General features: G+C 39.0%; 2 protein-coding genes across 4 annotated transcripts; both read left to right on the top strand.

Annotated features, from left to right (window-relative positions):
• The first annotated feature begins 1168 nt into the window (after window positions 1–1168).
• On the top strand, window positions 1169–18249 carry cpsf6 (cleavage and polyadenylation specific factor 6). 3 transcript variants are annotated; one of them, XM_051392223.1, is made up of 11 exons: window positions 1169–1294; window positions 3007–3216; window positions 3408–3511; window positions 3847–3992; window positions 4108–4281; window positions 5390–5497; window positions 6708–7206; window positions 7424–7539; window positions 7664–7817; window positions 8067–8265; window positions 15230–18249. In XM_051392223.1, the coding sequence occupies exons 1-10, from the start codon at window positions 1235–1237 to the stop codon at window positions 8251–8253; spliced, it is 1758 nt and encodes a 585-aa protein (XP_051248183.1). In that variant the 5' UTR covers window positions 1169–1234; the 3' UTR covers window positions 8254–8265; window positions 15230–18249. The 3 variants fall into 3 exon arrangements, with proteins under 3 accessions (XP_051248183.1, XP_051248184.1, XP_051248185.1); XM_051392224.1 differs by having other exon boundaries at window positions 8343–18249; XM_051392225.1 differs by lacking the exon at window positions 5390–5497.
• A 483-nt stretch (window positions 18250–18732) lies between these two features.
• On the top strand, window positions 18733–20968 carry yeats4 (YEATS domain containing 4). Its single transcript, XM_051392242.1, has 7 exons — window positions 18733–18964; window positions 19127–19246; window positions 19330–19396; window positions 19486–19580; window positions 19694–19783; window positions 19960–20047; window positions 20230–20968. The coding sequence occupies exons 1-7, from the start codon at window positions 18914–18916 to the stop codon at window positions 20397–20399; spliced, it is 681 nt and encodes a 226-aa protein (XP_051248202.1). The 5' UTR covers window positions 18733–18913; the 3' UTR covers window positions 20400–20968.
• Window positions 20969–21533: the final 565 nt, after the last annotated feature.

Below are 21533 nucleotides of genomic sequence, written 5' to 3'. Positions count from 1 at the left end.
ATAGTGACAGGAAAGAAGGGGAGAGAGAGAGGGAATAGCATGCAGCAAAGAGCCACAGGTTGGATTCAAACCCTGGGCCTTTTCATGAGACTGGGTTGCACCCAATAGGGCACCAGCTCTACCAGGTGAGATTCAATCAGAGCACCCACTTCCGATGTCTTTTAATCTATTTGATAGATACATATATTAAATCCCAATAATTTCTGTCCATTGACAACATACTACCAACATCAAGTGCTTGAAGTGCTTGAAATTGTTTGATAATTTACTTTAAAATAATCTGAAATATCACAGTCTTCCACAAAGGCATTTCAAAATATAATATATATTGTTTAATATTTGAATGGGTCATTTGGATATTTGACATTATTCCCCTGAATCCTTAAAGCAAGATCTTTGAATTTTACAAAGAAATACAGCAACTATTCTGCAGCCTATGTTCTCTGCAAGATTCAAGATTCAAGAGGTTTGTTACCATATGTACAGTAAGAAACACCGTGGTTTGTACATACAATGAAAATCTTACTTTGCCCGACTACCTGAGGCAACACACAAAGTACAAGAGTAAGAATATAAAAATTTTAAATATAAAAAAAATGTATATGAAATATAACATAACTAATAACTTAAAGTGCAGAACATTGTACAGTAAACAAAGAAACCTGAGTTGAATAAGGTGCTCTATGCCTCACAGTTACACTTAAGGTGCTGAGTGACATTACATCACAGTGGGAGTGACTACAACTAGAAAAAAGTGTGAACCTTTATAAAAAAGGTAAAGTGTGAGTTTACTTTCAAATAATCCGAAATATCACAGTCTTCAACAAAGGTATTAATATTAATATTAATATCTTGATGGGTAATTTTGATGTTGCACCATCAGTTCCCCTGAATCCTTAAAGCAAGATCTTTGAATTTTACAAAGAAAAACAGCAACTATTCTGCAGCCTAAAAAGGTAAAGTGTATATTATAAATAACAAATGACTCATCTGTAGCATCATCCAGTAGGTTGTGTGTGTTCAGGGTCATACATACATCCCTCATTATTAGGCCATAATAGAATAAACGACTTTTCCACACTCGTGCTGGTTTGATTGTCAACGCTGTCCACAGCAGGTGTTGTAATTAGTGAAGTCGACCGGCAGGGGCGCTCGTTTTCCCTCTCTGTCTCATTGTTTGCGGCTCACTGTTGCTCTGCACCGCCGGGCGGAGAGAGCGACGGGTCAGAGGAAAATGGCGGACGGTGTGGATCACATCGACATCTACGCCGACGTAGAGGAGGAATTTAGCCAGGTATTTAATCCACATTCGCCACACTTCGACTAACGGTGCTATTACCCGTATATTTCTCTAATTATTTGTTATCATTATGTTCGGAGAGTGCCGTGCTCTGCCTGTCAAACCAGCTTCTCTGGCACACAGGCCCCCCCCCTTTCACCATGCTGCAGGTCTGCATCCTCGGCTACAATTATCGACTCCAAATGTCGCATCCGTGGTGTTTAACACGACTTCTGCTCCACGTAGTTGTTCATATGCAATGTGCAAATATTGGCGCTTTCTTTGGGTAAATGCGAAAAGGCAACTACTTCATTTTTCGGCATTCACAGCTTTCTTAAGGCCTCGGCCTCGACGACTGTGGCGGGCAAACAAACGTAGTTGCGTTATCTCGCTAGCGTTAGCTGCGTCTCAAATAATTATGTTTAGTAAGTTACTTTCTTAGTGGTTTGTGCTGTCTCTTCACACAAGCAGACATTATGTTGGGACGGAGTTAATTGAATTGCAGTTAAATTTGTTAGGTGTGAAACGTCGAGTGTGTTATAAACTCATTTAGTAACGTTAGAATTATTATGAGTTGTTCTGTTAGCTTCATGTAGCATTAATGTGTCTCCTAGATGTTTTCTTCCTACACACACACACACACGCCCCTTTTGTTTACAATTTCGAAAAGTCCCTTTTAGCCCAATCTAGGATGCAAATAATGGGGTTTTTGGTTTGTAGGTCATTTAGAAACTATGTTATCTCCACCAACATCGTAACGACACCGCTCTCAAAATGTGTGTTAATCGTGCACCCTCGAGATGCGTTCAGGTGCTCATGCTTGCAGGAGTCGCACAGCTTTGTCTGTTTCATTCATTACATTTATCTATTTGGCTAATGGTGTATTAAAGAGATACTCGAGATACGATATACTTCGTGATGTAACATCTAAGTAGAAAAGGTGTCAGCTTATATGTCAAAACTTAGTAAAAGACTCATTTTAGTTTAGTTAGTTAGGTTTTATATCTGAGACAAAGAGTAAATATAACCTGCCCCTGACTCTGTCTATGGCCGTCCCATGTTACCCTGACATGAACCTTGTGATGAGTATTTCGACATGCTCCCATCTACAATTTACACAATAGCTGTTCCTCAATAACCTGTTGCTGCTACATGCATTCAGCTTCTGCACAGAAAATATGGCTAAGGCGTTGACCTGCTCCAGGCACTTCTAACTAATCAAGCGTCACTTGCTAAGATTTAAGATAATCAGATTAAAGTACTTAAAAACAAGTCTATTTAACAGTGTGGCAGTACATAAGAGTCCTACCATCTCAGTGGATTTAATGTAATGTACAGTACAATGTACACTTTAGTAAAAGTTGGGAGAATATATACCATTATGTGAGAAACAATTGTTGCCTTTATGTATATGATTTGCATCCTGTCTATACAAAAATAAAATAAAAGTTCTGTTTTTCCCGAAATTAAGAACATTTATTGCACATCAGACAAATCATCATGATTTTATATCCTATTGGATATAATAAGTAAACTACAACACAAAAGTGTGATTGTGCAATGTCTTGAATTTACTGAAAAATCTAAAAATGTATTTATTCCACAAAGTTTGGTTCTGAATATCGTACAACTTTATCAGATTTACACGCACTCACAGACGAGACAGGTATAATCAGTGTTGTGGAACTCAGTCCCTCATGTTTGCCTGTTACTATCATGTTTAACAGGAAGCCGACTACCCAGTTCACGAGCAGATCGACCTGTATGATGATGTAATATCCCCATCAGCCAACAATGGCGATGCTCCAGAAGACCGCGACTACCTGGACACACTGCCTGCACCAGGTGGCGCAGAGGGAGGAAAGAGTGCCCCGCCCAATGTGGTGTACACCTACACAGGCAAAAGGATTGCCTTGTACATAGGAAATCTAACATGGGTGAGTATCAGAGAATTCTGTTCAGGCTACTTGGGTCTGTGGAGGGCAGTATTGACATTATATCCTCTCAAAGTAGTGACATTTTCCCTTAAAGTAAAGGCATTGAAGACCGATTTATCTGCTAATGATAATAAAACAATTAAAAATTGAGCGTGTTGGTATGAATATTGATGGTGTCTTCTTTTATGCAGTGGACGACAGATGAGGACCTGACAGAAGCCATCCGGTCAGTAGGCATCACAGATGTGCTGGAGATCAAGTTCTTTGAAAACAGAGCCAACGGCCAGTCAAAAGGGTGAGGTCTTTAATATCTGTCTGTGACACGATGAGACTAAATTAGAGCCTGCTACAATTTATGATAATTACTTCCGGGTACACATTTAAAGTAGTAAGTGGAATCCAATGTTGGATTGGGTAGTTTTACATATATCTGGTCATTCTGCTTTAAGTTATTATTGAAACCAATAGATATATGTATGAGTTTAGCATTTGGTTTTTGTCAGCTTAAGATTGAAGCAGATTTTTTTTTTTTACTTTGACTCACACAAGTCATGGATGAACAACAGGTCACACAGGTTTGTTTGCTCTGATCTGATTGTCTGATGTCTATCTTCTGCAATTATCTTACAGGTTCGCGCTGGTGTGCGTGGGCTCAGAAGCGTCATCCAGGAAGTTAATGGAGCTGCTGTCAAAGAGGGAGCTCCATGGTCAGAATCCCATCGTCACACCATGCAACAAACAGTCCCTCAGCCAGTTTGAGATGCAGTCACGCAAAAGTAAGTTTTAAAAAAAAAGTGCACACTTGGCATCAGTATATTTTATACTGTACTCTGCACACATTTATTATTTATTACATATTAAACAGAAAACTGTTGTCTCATCATTTCACAGGTACTCAGTCAGGCCAGATGTCTGGAGAAGGTAAAGCTGGTCCCCCTGGCGCTGGCCCTCGTGGAGGTTTCCCCATGGGTCGAGGTAGAGGCAGATTCCCTGGACCACCCGGTCCTGGAGGAGACCGCTTCCCTGGGCCTGTTGGGCCTGGCGGGCCACCACCACACTTTCCTGGTTAGTTTGTGGCAGTATGATAGAGACGCCCGTATCGGTTCACTCAGTTGAAATATAATATTTAAAAAGTGCAGAAATCAGTCAGTACAAGTTATTGGAGGAGTGGGGGTCCAGTTATTGGACTTTGTTTAATGTAACATTGGTTTTTCTGTACCAAAGAAGGTGAGTTCATGGCAGAAAAGATAGAAAATCACTGGAACCCCAGCTGATTTCTATTTCCATTCTTATTTAAATAGAGTTATTTTCCAGGCTCTGCAGTAGAAAGGAATTCGTGAATGGATGCATTGAGAATACACATTATGAATTACACAGTTGGCTCACAACAGCATGTGTAATCTGTGATGTGTATGGATAAGTTTAAGCACTTCTGGGGGTGGTCATGCTCTATCACCTTTTGAGGTTTATGTGTTAATGGAGTCCTGATTTAGACGTGGTATAGTTTTTATTTTTGTTTTTAGGCTTTTGTCATTCATGTGGTGATTATTTATAATGATATAGCAGTGCAACAGATTGAAATAATCATCATAGTGTGACAAGTGCCTGGAAAACTAAAATTCTGCTTTCTGTCTGGCAGTGCTGTTCTGTTAGCACAATCCAGGCTTTGCTACTACTCACACCCGCATGGAACCAAGGATAGTTTGTTGTAGTGTGTGTTTTAATGTGAGGGAGCTTTCACCCATTAAATCTCGCCTGGCAGGGATGTGTCTTTGCATGTTTCCCTCCCCATCTGGTTTGTTCTTTCTTTGTCCCTCTTCACCTCGAGTTGAACAAATACTCCTTCCCTGGCTGCAATTTTCTGCTCACTGAAATTTCCAACACCATTCCTTGACAGGCAATTTGCTCAAAGCTGTACTTGGCAAGCTACCAACCTTAACCTCCCTGCAAATATTGGATTGGCCGTCTTACACGCGTAGCGGGAGAGAATGGAGTTACCGGCTTTTCTCTTTTTCCATTTTTGCGTCTTTTTCCCTCCATCCCACCTTTTTCACATTTCTTCTTTCGCTTAGTGGCTGGTGCCCTGTGCTGCTGGGCTGTGACAGGCCTTCAGTTAGTAGAGGGAAGTTTATAAAGGGAAGAGTTGTGATTGGTTTGCTTTCTTCCCCATTAGGCTCGGGGATGAGACCAGATCTGATTAGACACCAAGATGGCCCTCTGATGGATATGAGTTTCAATCCCTTCCCGCCGGGGGGCAGGAACGGGAGCTGGCGTGGCAGAGGTGAAACACCTCGATTGATCTAATTGATTTGATCGATCGCCTTTTTATCCTAACCCTCAGCTGTTTGTTGGTAGGAGTTGTGCCATTGAAACCGTCTGGTTGACTGCCCCAAAAACAGCTGAGTTTCTTACCAAACTCTCTAAATCCCTTGATAGACAGTTTCCATCAAATACTGTCGGCCCTACATGGGGTCAGAGTAGATACTCTGATGTGTTCACACAAGTATTTTAGAGAAGCACATCGATTTGATCTAAAATTCACAATACATTTTCTGAAGACCATCCTGCATTCTGCCCACTGAACTACATTCATACTACCTAAGGCAAATTCAACTTCTTTCACACTATTAAATCTGGTTAGAATACATACAGGTAATTTTGTACAGCTTTTGCTTCACAATTCTCTCAGGATGTGTAATGGCTCAATGTCAAGAAAACACATCCCTTTTAAATTGTTTCTATAAAATTCTTTCATGCAGTTGCGTGAGAATTTAAAAAAAAAAAAAAAAGTAGTCTAATGACAAAGCCTTGCAGTCTCTCCTTTTAATGATATCTCATGAGTGGCCCTTGCATGGAATAATCTGTGTGCTAACTGCAGTGTATACAGTTTCTGGCCATGCTGAGCTCTTTGGGCTGGCAAGTAATAGCAGTGCACCCCTTCAATGAAGTGTTGAGAGAGAGAGAGAAAAATCCAGCATTAAATGCAGGACCTCCGGTTAAAAAAAAAAAAGCCTGCTTGAAACAGTGTGCTACAAGTGTATCTCATCATCTGTTCTGTTGCCTTCTGATTTCATTTGCAGCATTATTTTATGTCTTTTTGACATGTGTTGTTCCCTGTAGCTATGGCTTGCTCTTCCTTATCTGTCTGTGTCATTGTTTCTGCTTTGGACTGCCTTTAGTAAGTAAAGCATGGAAAATACAGGCTACTAAGGGATATTAAAGTTTGAGCTTGACCGATAAATTGGTTAAGCTACATTGTTTTGTTTGAAACCAAGTCAATTACACATTCAAGCAGAACCAGTCTTTTATTTGTTATATATATTTATTATTTTATTTATTTCTGCAATTTCCCAGCTTGGGATCAATAAAGTATATCTATCTATCTTTTTTCTCAATGTACTCAAAATGATGGGGAAACCTCTACCTGCTAACATGGGCAACTTTGTCTTTGTCTCATGCGCTTCTGTTTTGTCCCTTGTGTTCTCTTTTAGGTGGGATGCAAGGTCCCCCACGCCCGCCTCCCGGACCCCCTGGTCCCCCTGGCCCTCCAGGACCTCCCCCTCCTGGCCAGGGTCTCCCCCCGCCTCTCGCTGGTCCTCCAAATCGTGGCGACAGGCCGCCTCCCCCTGTCCTCTTCCCTGGGCAGTTTGGCCAGCCTCCAATGGGACCCCTGCCCCCAGGCCCCCCTCCTCCAGGTTACGGCCCTCCCCCTGGTCCCCCGCCTCCTCAACAGGGCCCGCCACCCCCGGGACCCTTCCCTCCTCGTCCCCCAGGCCCCATTGGGCCCCCCATGGCTTTGGCTCCACCTCCACACATGCCAGGTCCCCCACCAGGTGGACCACCACCAGCACCCCATGTCAACCCTGCGTTCTTCCCCCCACCTGGCAACAACAACATGCCCCCTAATGACAGCCGAGGACCCCCTGGACCAAATGACCCATACGGACGGCCACCACCATATGAGAGAGGGGACTATGGTCCTGGAGGCCGGTGAGAATCAGCACAGCAATTTATATAATGTTCTCTCACAATAATTTGACTACATTGGCACAATGTGTTGATGATAATAGGAATTATGCACTAACCAGAAAGTTGCTGATTTACACACGTTAAAGATAGTTTGCATTGGTTGCAATGAAAAGTGTCAATATTTGAACACGGGAACTTAACATATGTCGTGATCCCTGTGTTGTGTTTTTTATCGTAGGGAGATGGAGGCCTCCCGGACACCTCTGAGTGAGGCAGAATTTGAGGAGATCATGAACAGAAACAGAGCCATCTCCTCCAGCGCGATATCTAGAGCAGTGTCTGATGCCAGTGCAGGTAAAATAGTTATATACGATACATACTATACAAGTACTCATTTACACTGGGTCTTCAGATTTTACGCCAACAAGACAAAACCTTGGAGCAAATTAAAGCTAATGCAACCTTGTGTTTTCTTTAGCTGACTATGGCAGCGCTATAGAGACCTTGGTGACAGCCATCAGTCTGATTAAGCAGTCCAAAGTGTCAGCAGACGACCGTTGTAAGGTCCTTATCAGTTCCCTGCAGGACTGTCTCCACGGCATTGAGTCAAAAAGCTACGGTTCCGCCTCCAGGTAAGATTTTAATTTACTGCATTAGCCATTAAATGTGACTGAAGCTGTTTACAAGTTATTCTAAAAGGACACAGCTTGTCAGAATATTTTGGATTTAGCAAAAATATAAAGAGATGAGATTTGTCTCCCATTTGATACGGTCATGCCTAGTTTTCAATATACTATAATTACAATAATTATTTTGTCCCTAGAAAATTTGATATTTAAAACTTGGAACCCTGTCTAATGATGCTTCTTGGTCTCCGGCAGGCGAGAGCGCTCCAGGGAACGAGACCACAGCCGCTCCAGAGAAAAGAGCCGAAGGCACAAATCCCGCAGTCGCGACCGGCATGAGGACTATTACCGTGAACGCAGCCGGGAGCGCGACCGCCATCGTGAGAGGGACCGGGACCGAGACCGTGAAAGAGAGAGGGAGAGGGAGTACCGACACCGCTAGACGACAAGGAAGGTGGGTACAACTGGTCTCCCATGTTATCTGCCTTCATAAGCTCTCTTCTGTCCTTTTCATCATTGCATTTATCTTAGACTTGGACTTGAGCCAGTCTAGTTCACGCCCGAATAACCTTCAACTACATGGCAGAAGGAGAAAAACACCAGCGTTGAGTTTGAAAAAGTCTTCTCTGATTACTTACCTCGTCTCTTCTTCATTGGAATAATGGCTTCAGTTTAGCTCACAAACCAAATTTGCTGTAGGGATTTTCTATAGAGAGTTGTCAAGGAAATGTTGTCTTTGTCCTCTTGAATACACTCGTGTATGCCATAAAGGGCTTTTGAACAGTTTCAAAACTTTTGAAGTCATATAGTCAAACTAGGTTACAGCTTAAAAGCTAAGTATTAATTTAAATGCCCCTATATGAATATTTGAGGAAGGGGTCAAGGAGAGACGAGGTAAGCAAGGTAACGACTTTTAAAACTCAGTCCTTTTGGTTTCAGGTAGGTTTAAGGTAAGTGCTTTCCTTAAAATTTCATGATGTAATGACAGTTGTGTTATTGTGTATTTGGTCTTTCAGTCAATATATGTAAAGCAATGTATTCACAGAGGGGTTTGTAAGAGCTGTATCTATGCTGTGGTTCTCCCCAAAATCAGAAAATACAGTGATAGTTACTGGAAATTTCATTTGTGGATGCATTGTTACTTTTTGGTCTACATGCCTCTGAGGCTGGTATCTGCTAAATTTGTCAGCCACTTTTTGTACTCTGCCCAAATAAAAAAAACAAATAATGAATTCTCTGACAGATAACATGAACATGTGTAAATGGTAAGACAGCAGTACCAGCCTGCTGCTTGTATATGGCTGTGGTGGGTAAGGTTTTGTACTACTTGGCACGTCAGAGACTCTCTGTATAAACACCTTTTTTAATAAACATCGTATTGGCTCGTACAATTTTGGTTTTACCAGCAGCTATGGCCAGTGGACCAAAATAACTTCTGGCTTCAATATCAAGGTTTAATTCTTACTTGCCATTTCTTTATATGTGAGTTTAAGCTAATTCAATTGTGACTGCTGAGTTGGTTTGTCAGTGTGCTTGTTATAATAGTTCCTTGACTGATCGGCTTCTTTGGTTTTAGATGTCTTACTTTTTTACGATACCTAGTACAGATTTAGCGTTTTGTGTGGTCTGTTTGTTCAGATTATAATTTTAGCAAAAAAAATTACAATGTTCAACTTGTCGATAGACCAATCTACACTTTGTAAATGTTCCATTCATAGAAATGTTGTATACATATTACCATTTCAGTTTAAAAATGAAAATATATAATTTTCATGTTTATAATTACGAGAAGGTCACAATTTATCAGTGTCAATATCTGATGATTTTTGGGCGCGAAATTTTTTGACAATGTGATTGTGCCATATTTGCATGTCAGTAATACTGCCTGACATTTTACTTTCGTCAGATTGAATGTTTTGTAGCCTAGTGTTACTCACAACCATTGTACCTCAATTTAAGACATTGAGGTGAAGTGAAAAAATGAAAGAGAAAAAAATCATACCTTTTTGATATCCTGTTCTAGTACACATAATGTCACACAGATCATTTTTTGAGGCAACGGAAAAAAACAATTTGATACTCTGCATGGATAGAACACTGGCTTTAAATTGAAAGAATTCTTAATTTTTTGATTATCAGAATTGGTTTACATGAAGGATCGTGACTTATTCATATTAGTAGCAAGAGTATATGATAATTATAAATTGGAACTCGAAAGACAGAATAAGAAAATCGTTGTTTTCACATCCTACGTTTCTTTTGGCTGTCACCAGGCCGTCAATAGATATTTAATTTAATTTTTATTTTTTTAATTGAGTTGCCTTCAGTTAAAGTAACGTAGCGCAGTTAAACTAAATGAAATCATAATTTTGGATAATAATAATCAATATAATTTAGAAGGTATACAGTAAAAGAACTACAATTTTAATGTCAATGCAGAAAATTCATGATAACATGCCAATTGTTATTTGACATTGGCTGATACATAGAAGAAATTAACATTTTAATATTTGTTTTTCTGTGTGATTTTTGTATGTACATTGAAATGATTTCCATTTAGGCTGCAGTGTTGATTTTAAAATGATAAATAGCCCTAGGTTGCCAAGAGATCATGAAAGTATTTTTGGCACATAGCATTATGTGTTTTGCTGGCATTTTGGATGTTAAGTCATGTTATGAATGAGTTGTAGATGAATTTATCTGAAACTACTTGACACCAACTTGTACGCAACTAATAATGATACCACACTGACTACGTTTTCATGCATAAAATATTCCGTTTTTTGCCCTTATTCTGAAAAAGACAGTATTCCTACTAAGCTGTTTACATGATTAATGAAATTCCACACATATTCCTGTTACATGCAGTTGTACATACTCCGATTAACATAGCTGTAAATGACGTACTGTACGTCCTACGGAGGAATTTCCCTCCTTTTTTCCTTCGTTTTCAATTTGTAGTCATGTTGCTCCTGCGGCACAAGTGGAACAGCTTTAGCCATTTTGCCTTTCTGTATCAAAAGAGGTATTATTAAAGAAGTTTTCCACCAGTGGCAGACTTGTTTGGCTGTACAATCAGACTCTTTCTTTCATTCACTCATTCAACCACCTTCTTGAAAAGGTCAGTGTTGCACTATTATAATATTGTCATCCAATCTTTCATAATGTTTAAAAGTAGTTGTGTTCTCCTTCCGAACAGAAATGTTTTTTGTGCATGTATTTGTTGGCTAGTTGGTTTGTTTACAACGCGCACCGTAAACAGACAAGAGGCCATGTGTCACAAACTACAGTAAAAACCCCAAATTCACTGCCTTTCTGAAGAATGCTTCTGAACCTTAATGATATTGACATGTCCCACATGTCTTAATCGGAGAATGCTTAATTCGGAATATGCTGGTTACATGACCCTTATCAAATGAGGAATATTGTCATGTTGGGAATAATTGCAGGAAATCAGCGTGCATGCAAACGTAGTCATTGTCAAGGTTCTAAAATTATGAGTTAAATATTTTTTAGGCAAATATTTTGAGACTCGCTGTTTTCATGGATTCTCCGTGTTAGGGTTTCACCAGTCATTTGTGATCTTTGTGGCAAGATTCCATTGCGTCACTTGCGTATTGTCCAACTTTTGTAAAGTTTTGGAACTGCAGTTGAAAAATATCAGGTTTGAACGATATTGTGTATCGTTCTGATGTCCTTTACTGCCAAAGCACTAACATGTCTGTGGTGTTATGTATAAACCAGTCCTTTTATAGAGCAGAGTCTCATAGGTTACATGGAGCCTTCAGCATCTCTGTAGAGTTGCACATCGCCCCAAATAATATTTCTCATCATTTTAAATGAGCTTTCAGACATATACTTGATTCACATTTAACACCTTAATGTATACATGTGCACTCACAGAGCAGGATTTATGTTTTATACACAACACGCCATTTATGATTTATATATGCACTTGTATTACAAGTGTTTCCGTTTTTCTCATACTGAGAAATATTAACTGGGGTGGTTTTGCTCGTGGAGTTGCTGAATTCTAAAAGCAGGCCAAACCTAAAAACCAAAACTATGTAATTTACTAACTGTCTCGGTAATCTGTCATGTTATTTAAAATAGTTATGCAGATTTCTAGTTGTCAGCCCTAGCTAAATTGATCTAATCTCTGTTCCAACCAATTGTCCCACAACAGTTTTTACTGAAAGACTTTGTATCCACTGGGAACCTCTTTACAAAAGATTTCTAATTTTGTTAAAGAGAAGTCTTCCATGTTTTCTTTCACTGGCAGCATATCATCTGTAAATTTTCAGAGTGGCAACAGCTTATATATTTAATCCTGTTAAGTTTTATGTTTTTAAATGAGCACTGCATTTTGATAGAAGCATTGCACTAGCAATGACTGCAGTCTCCTCTAACACTTTGTTATCTCTGTTAGAGAAGAGATCCCCAGTGGGCACAAGGCCTGATAACGTTTGGTAATTTGTAGTTGTCTAAAATGCATTTATGAGTATAATTTTTACCAAAATGTGTCTTGCCGTATAAATGAAATGACTAAAGATCTAAATCTGTCTTTGCATTCAGTCTGATATCTTGGGGCATGGTAACGGTAAAAAATGAGAAATAAGCATATTGCTTTTATTCCTGATAGTAGTATGGCTATTTGTTGTGTCCACAGATATGCTTTAACACTGTTTTATCTGTTCATACTGCCATGGGGGAATGTACACTGTTTGCACCCGGCTGAAATGACTTTTTATGCTATCTCTTCAGTCTGTCTGTAGGTGTATGTGTGTTGGGAATCACAGCCCCTTTTCAAACTAGCATACTAATTGCTCATGTTAAACCAGGGTCAAACAGAGTTTCACATACAGGTCAGTGAGAAGCATTCATGCCCATTTTAAATAACAGGGTGTAAACAGAGGTTGTCCTTGAATAAATGACTTTTGAAGGCCCAAGGGTAGGGAATAGAATAAGGAAATTACAATTTTGACTGAACTGAAGCAGCTGAAGACAATTGTCATTCTTGTAGTTCTTAGTATAGATGTAGCAAAAGTATACATTTTCCACACTTTGTTCACTATTAACTATTTTCTGAAATACCAGAAGCTTTCTATAAGCCTTTCTGAACATATGATATGATTAACAGTGGAAGCAAAGTGTTGTGGTGCCCACTTGCTTGCTAAATGTTATATAAAAAATAATTTTTCAAATGGTAAGTATCGCATCTCAGGCAGTTTCGTGGAGGGCTTTCTAGCAGCTAAACAAGTTGGAAGAGTATTTCATGGACTGCTTGACCCTGGTTTGACTGACATATGACATATTTTATAATATGGCAAAAGATTTGTTGTAATTTGAGCATCGACAAAAGTTCAGTCATGTCCATTCCCACTTGTACTGGTGTAATAAGACACTTTTAAATAATAGTGTGACAAGAATCACCATTTGACCACTGTAATGTAAAATATTGTTATTGTCAGCTGAACTGTATTTATCTGTAGTCGTGCACCATGTCAAACTAAATCCTTTCCACAGCAGAAACGTATTGAATTTCAGTGTGCATTTGAACCGTGTAAAATGATCTGTACTTCACCTGCCTGTAATTAAGGCTTTCTTTGGTGCAGATACCACTTCTAATTCACCCTGTAAAGAAAAACCTTGTGTTATTGAGCCTTAATTGGTTTGATTTTAAATAAGAGAATACCTAGCACATTTGAAATGACTTTCTGTATCAGAATTGTTGTCATTTCATTTGTTAAGAGGTGCTTTACCATTGTTGACAGTCTAATTGACCATTGCTGCTGCCATTTATAAGTGGTGAATGATAATGAGGTTGCCTTTCCAGTTTCCTGTACCTTGCATGCTGGCCATGCTGGTCTTTCTCAATTATAAGTACAAAATATTGCAGTTTATTCACTGACATTATGTTATGTCTGCTAGACCATAAAGGGGTATGCCAAATCGAAATTATTTTCTCTTGACGTGTTTGTGTGTGTGTGTGTGTGTATATATATATATATATATATACACACATATAAAAAACACTCACTGGGCGATTGTGGCAAAGTATCACCTGTTGTGCCTGAGTCAGATGCGTGCCTTTCTCTTCGTAGTTTTGTGTTTTGATCTACGGCTCTTTTTTTGTCCTTTCTGTGTCTTTTACTCCTGTATTGGTTAATTTCCTGAAGTGTCGCAATCAATCATGCACTTTCTATGTGTCGCAGTGGTTAAAGTTTTCAGTTTTTAGCTCTGTACCTCATGCTTATCATTGCCAGTTGGTTGAAAAGAAAAATATGAAAGACTAACAAAGTCCATCTTAGCTATGGTTGGGAGAAGTGGCAGCAGGGGGAAACATTACTTTTAGTTCATTATTCAGTCAAGGTATTTAAATACAACTACTAATGACCCATGTCTTCAACAATAAAAAAGCTAGTGGAGTTTAGAATTTTTAAGCTTACATTTAAGACCTCACATGGGTAGTAGGCAAGTGTTTTAGAGTACCTTTTGGTTACATAATTGCATTCTAGTAATCTAGTAAACCTTACATTATTGATAGCTTGATTTCATAGGAGATTTATTCTGATGTTGTCTTTGCTTAACAGCGCAGTACAGCATGAAATATCATTTCACAAATATATTTCAAATCACACAACTCAGAACAAATGCTATATAGTGCAGAACTGATCCTGTTTAGCCAGGTGCACACTGTATATATGTATGGCTCAGTTGAACTGTCCACAAAGGATGAGTCTTTCTAATCCAGCATAGCTTTGCCCTTCCCTCGCGGCCATCTGAGAATTTGGGAGTTCAGTGTACACACAGTAGGCAATTCTATAACAAAAATGTTCGTCACAGCCTCTAGTCTTGAAATTTACATTATCTATATGGATGTCAATTCTTGTATGTCAAAAGAGCGACATGTAAGGTGCAAGCATTTTATACATGCATTTACTTCACATGCATATAAACCGTTTCAAATCCAACAGTGATGAATTGCATTTAGGCATAGACTTGACTGAATATTGTTATATCATCTGGTGTGTGTATGATAGAATTCAAATTTGCTTCTTGAATATTTCCTGTTCAAGTTTGCATGACATGTTTCTCTGTCTGTGCTAGGGTTGGGGGCAATACACAGTCAACTGAGCATTAAAGGAAACAAAAGTTAATGTCCTTAAAGGAAATTCTGCCTTGTTTTCAGATACTCTTTTTAAGTATTGTTGACCACACCCCTGTCAGAATAAAATATTTGGTAAGTGGGTGACCGCCCAAGCTTTTGATTCAAGGTGATGGTGAATTGAACCCAGCCCTGGTGTGCATTATGTATGTGTAGTCTAGAGATTTAATGTTGAGGGAGAGAAAAAAAAGTGTTCACTATTGGGCTGCCTCGAAACCAAACTCCACCCTTCGTTTTGACACCTTTTCAGCTAACGAGGCTCAAGGATGGATGGAAGAAAGGGGGGAAGAATTTCAGTGCGCCACCACCTCCCCACCCTGCATGACCGGACAGGATTACAACCACCACCTCTTCCTCCTCCACCCCTCCATCTCTCCTCTCCGTCTCCACCCATCCTTCTCTCTGTCTGTTCATCTTGTCTGCCTGACTAAGAGCAGTGGATGGAAGACCCTGACCTGTGTAAGGCTATGTTATCTAAACATCTATACTCATGGTAACTAAAGATGAAAGAAAAGAAACTTTCCAAACAGCTCTTTTATTTTTACGATGTTTTATTTGACATGAAGATGACTACGTGTGATGCTTTTTTGCAAAGAAACAATAAAATGGCCCCACAATCCCCCTACTAGAAGACACAAACATTACATCCTATTTTGTTTTTTATTTTTCCTTGGCTCGCTGTACTGTGTACATTCAGTTTAGAGATCAGTTTTTATAGGGTGCATATTTGATGTTTTCTCCCCACCCCTCCCTCTCATTCTCATTTATTCTTTTCATGGTTAGTATGTTTGTAAATGTCTCTCTGCTTTTGATTAAAAACTAGATGGTGTTGTAATAAAAAATGTTTACTGAGGTACTCGATGCATTTGGTGAATTCCTCTACATGTTTGGCTCATTTATATTAAATGTATATTTTGGACTGCAGACTGTTTTTCATATTGAATTTGTCTACACGTAAAACCTTTTCTTTCTTTTTTTTTTAGCTGTATTAGCCAGCAGCTTTATGTTTTAGTAAATGGAACCCTGTCATTTAGTCCCTTTTTCTGTTATTTTGTGTTATTTTATTTTTCAAATGGATAAAACTTACAAGGTAAGGCAAAGTAGACATGTACTTTTTTTTTTTTTTTTTAAATGTGCAGTGATCGTTTGAAGGGCAGATATGTCGACCATGAACATGTAGATGGTCTATATGGACATGCAGCTCTTTGGGGCTACACACTGTACACCAAAAAAACACACAATACTGTTCACAAAGTAGTTTCTGTTTGTGTGTGAACGCACTGAACCGCTATTATGAACCCGATTGTCTATGAAGTCCTTGTTTTGTTCATGTGAAATATTTTCATTCTTCTGCTAAGTAATGCTGGTAAATTCGAGCAGCAGCAGTTTGCATGCTTTACATGGAATTAGTCACCCATACATATAAATTAATATCATTTCCAACACTACCCTGTCACACCTTTAGGTAAACCTTTAAACAAAACCTGAACAAATTAATTTAGTTTGTGAAATATAGACTGTACACCATAACACTAGTATTGTTATGCAATGCAACACGTGTTTTCTCTTTTTTTCCGCCACCCATCGTGTTCATGTCTTGCATTTTGTTTAAATACACTGATTGTCAGCACTTGGTGATAGAGGTTTTAGTTTGTAGTGTTTAAGATGATTGGTTTGGCAAATGAGCACTGAGATACATGTATGTGTTTTACTCTCTACGACCAAAATCTATTTATACATTCAGCCTAGATTTTACTTTGCGTTGCGTCTTAAGACCAGACCAGTTATTGAATTTTAGGACATAAAAATCTGAGTGTTTCATCAGTGTCACATTGCTGTTTGTTCCATTTGTACTCCAAAACAAAGGAATATGGATAAAATTAGATTAAAATGCAAGTTTCTTTGTATGAATACAACAAAATACATCGCAGATATACACAGGTTAGCAAACAGCTCCTGTTTCAATGGTCCACAATACATCCCTTTATTGTTTAAATCGAAGAATCTTTTGTGTTTATTTGATTATTGGTTTACTTGTCAAGATGATTGTTCTTTTGTTTTGTTTGTATTATTTTTAAATCTGTCGTGTCGGTTCAAATCCATGACCATCCCCTGAAATATTGCATCTACAAAGGTATTTAATGATTGTAAATATTGCTGACCATAACTTCCATCTAGTCATTTTAATGGCTACAGGAATCACTGAACTTTTAAAAGCTGTTAATCAGAGTGTAACAGCATCCAAGCATTTTTAAAACCATCACGATGCTCTTGAAATGTCGTTTTTTTCTAACTGTACACTTTAAAAGTAGTATTATATTCTAATTGTTGATCCCTTTGCTCCTATAACCTTGTAATCTCTGTAAAAGAGTAATAGGACAAATTGTACATTGGGGTTTAGGTACAAAAACAATGTGAAAAAGTGGCATTTCACTCTGAAGGGGGAATAATCTTAATGCTGAACAATAGTTTAAAGCCGTCAGTTATTTTGGCCGTCTGGACCTCTTGTCTGTGCCTACATATTATGAATCTTTCATATACATTGGCTTTTTGTGGCCTTCAAATTCACCTCCACCCAGTGTCATCTTGAGCGGAGGTCTAATCAGCCAGAATAAGACCGTCTTTGTGCAGGGCTTTCTGTAAAAATACTCAGGGGTTCCCTGTGGTGCTGCCTTGTGCTGACTTCTCTCCACAGCGCTGACGGTAAGTGTTTACAGGTCACTGCTGAAGAAGAAAAAGTCTAGACTCTACTGCATCAACCAAGACTTTACCTCATGTAAGCGGTTGGAAAGTATCTTGTGTGTTTGTGTTTTCAGTATTTGACTTGTGTAAAGGTAGGATCATTTTTACCAGCCATTACCTGATCTTAAGCTACCTTTCCCATCACCTGTAACAGATAATTTAAGGTTTAGAAATGTTGCGTTTGTGACCCCCAAACTGAAACTCCCTAAAGTGCCACATGGGTAAAACTTGTAACTTCATATTTGATCATTTACAGTTGATTTCTCTGTCTGTAAATGTAATTGATCAACCTGCCTGGTGAAAGCAGGGCCTGTAAGGGCTACATGACTTGTGTCTTGCAACAATTCTTATTGGTATTCATTATTAATGTAATTTGGGTTTATACATTAATGGGATCAGTTCTAATTTATTTACAACTGTACCACTGCCAGCAATGTCCTGTTCTTGTTGCACATTCCCTGTTCGGGAAAGGCACATGGAAGCCAAAGTAACCAAATGGTCTCAAAAAATAAAACATTTCTAAATTCAGTTTGGGTTTGTAGTTTTCCTTTGTACATAATGCATCAAATTATTCTTCACGGTGGGCATAAGGTAATAATGGAAAATATCAGTGTTAATAAGATATTAATGTTCTTTTGGTCCACACATTCCCCAAATTATTAGATTTAAAGTTTAATGAAGGTGTATTAATTAAATGTATTGAACCTAATATCTGTAAAGTAAACCTTTGGACAAAAAGATGTTTTCTCGCTTTATTACTTGTCATCTAGGGACGCTTCATCTAGTATATTCATACAAGGAGTTGAACATGGAAAAGTGTTTCTTTTCCAATCAAATTAGACCTAACTAGGTTGCATAAAGCGAAATATATATATATATATATATATATATATATATATATATATATATATATATATAAAATTAATAAACTCTTCTTTTTCGGGGTCAGTGCGTCCATCAGCCGGAACCTTTTTTGTCCCCGCGCTTGGAATCCAACCGTGCACCTTAACATGCTACACTCGTCACTTCCGGCGGTTGTTTGGCTGCCAGTTTGAAATGAGACTGCTGGCTCTAGAAAGCAAACTTTAAATGCTTAAATGGCAGCTTTATTTAATGTGGAAACCCGCTGTGGAACAAGAAGAGTCCTCTAGACTAGTACACGGGACCAACCTCGCTCTCTCGGCTCCGTACTATGTTCAAAAAGATGACTGAATTCGGTCCAGATTCCGGGGGGCGAGTTAAGGTAACGCAACGCTGTGCTACAGCGGGCTGAAGACATTAACTCATTGTACGGCTTTGAACCTTAAAGCTGCAGTTTCTTTTGTTCTGGCTCGTGTTTCTCGGCAGTGTTTTACCGAGGAACACGTTCACATCATCCTGTATGTATTCCCTCTGTGGTCCGCAGGGGGTAACCATTGTGAAGCCCATCGTGTTTGGGAACGTCGCCCGCTACTTTGGGAAAAAGAGAGAAGAGGATGGACACACACATCAGTGGTCTGTGTATGTGAAGCCTTACAGAAATGAGGTGAGACAACCTGTCCCTATCAAGGCTGTAATTTGGTTGGAAAGATGGCCACTAGTACTGTCTAATACACAATGTTCCTCCAGGATATGTCCGCCTATGTGAAGAAGATCCAGTTCAAGCTACATGAGAGCTACGGCAACCCGCTGAGAGGTTAGTAGACCACCATGTATAACATAACGTCGTCATATATAGGTGGGTGCAGCTGTCTGTCTGACTCACTGTCTGTCTCTCCCTTCCAGTGGTGACAAAGCCTCCGTATGAGATTACAGAGACGGGCTGGGGGGAGTTCGAGATCATCATCAAGATCTTCTTCATTGACCCCAATGAGAGATCTGTGAGAGCTCGATTAACAACATGATCATAATTAGTGTTTAGTGTGCAGCGACACACATGAGTTCTGACCTTTACCTCTCCGCCTGTATGCTTACATTGAGCCGTGTGTCGTAGGTTACTCTGTACCATCTGCTGAAGCTGTTCCAGTCAGACTCCAGTGCCATGCCTAAGAAGACAGTTGTCTCTGAATTCTATGATGAAATGGTACGGCTGCTTTCATGCTGTAGTTTATATATGATTTATATCAATTTCTATGTTCCATCACCGTGAAAATGTAGGCCTATTATTATCATTATATCTAGTTATATTAAACTTTGTCACCATAAATGGTGGGTGAATTGCAAATTGATTATTACACTTTGAATTTATTTAATTTTCAGATCTTCCAGGATCCCACAGCCATGATGCAGCAGCTACTGACCACATCGAGACAACTGACCCTGGGAGCATACAAGCATGAGACGGAGTGTATGTACACACACAATGCACATAGAAACACAAGACACCGTGTGTGTGTGTGTGTGTGTGTGTATAGTTTGTGCATCTGTACAAAAGAGCAGCATTCACATACAGTAGTTTGAATCACTGTCATTATGCTTATGTGTGTGTGTGTGTGTGTGTGTGTGTGCGTGCCTCCCTGTTAACTACAGTCAGTGAGCTTGAGCAGAGGACCAAGGAGAAAATGGAAGCAGCGAAGAAGAGAACCAGCCAGGAGATCACGGAGCTGAAAGACAAACTGAAAGCCAGCAGAGAGAACATCAACCACCTGAAGGCAGAGATCAGGAAACTGGAGGAGGATGGAGATCACAAGGAGCACTGAGAAATGGACAAACACAACACACACACACACACACACGGACATGATTGTTCAAGCAGGGCTCAACCTGCATATTCTTGTGTTCCTAACCATATAACCGATTAAAAAAAGAAACAGGAATTGTTGTGAAATATTTTTTGATAAAATTTTTTTTAATTATATGTTTTTGTTTAACATGAACAATCAATATTAAATAGTCCAGAAAAGACATAAGAGCCATTATTACAGCACTGAAAGATGATCTTTGGGGGTGTTGTCAGCTGTCTTGTGACTGGAAAAAAGGATTTTGATTGGTTCTCTCTGTTGTCATTTGTACCATAACATTGCTGGATCAGTTGGCTGTGAGGTAGAATAACAAAACAGTCTGTATTTTTCTGAGTAGTTTTTATAACACCGTTTCTGTCCTGTCGTCTTGATGTAATTGATCCTGTGTCGGAGCAAGGCTTCTTCCCTGTGATATAACTATGAGCAGAGGTCATTTATTATTCCCGCTATTTTCAATGTAAATAGCTAATTTGTTTGTTTTTTACTGATCTTGTGGTTTTCTATGTAAAGTAAATGTCCTTTCAGTATCGCTTGTGTAAGTTTATTCTGTTGTAACCATTCAGATTGGATTCATAAAACATGATGGAAATACAGGTGTTATACTGCAACCAGTAATACTAAAAGTAAAATTGACAGTTAGTATTGTGCACGAGAAAAAGCCAGTGACATTTTCACACTGACAGTCCAGATGTGCATATACTGGATAACTGGGTGTGAAATGGTTTTAAAAAGGGGTTCATAGCACGTCAGCTGTTGCTGTGGCTGCATGGTTGTTTTTCTTAGTTATTGTAAGCATGAATTTTATACTAACTTAAATGAAAAGTGAAAATGAAATCTGCCCAGATTCAAGTAACTGAACATTTAGACTACTAAAGCATCACCATAAACCTTAGCTCATGTCAACATTCAGTGGATGCATATAGCAGCTCCACAACACACAAAACAGCTAGGAAGCATTCCCAGATTTGATAGAACAGGTGTTTTTATGATTAAGAAAATCACCTTTCTTCATCTAAATGTTTTTGTATCTAAAAAGTTTATTCAAAACTTAATTCCTCCTTAAAGCCAGTGTGTGAATTATCAGATTTCCGA

Source organism: Dicentrarchus labrax, unplaced genomic scaffold (assembly GCF_905237075.1).
Source record: "Dicentrarchus labrax unplaced genomic scaffold, dlabrax2021, whole genome shotgun sequence".
In the NCBI taxonomy this organism is placed as follows: Eukaryota; Metazoa; Chordata; class Actinopteri; family Moronidae; genus Dicentrarchus; species Dicentrarchus labrax.
Note: the sequence above shows the minus strand (reverse complement) of the source record. Positions and strands in the feature narration are given on the sequence as shown.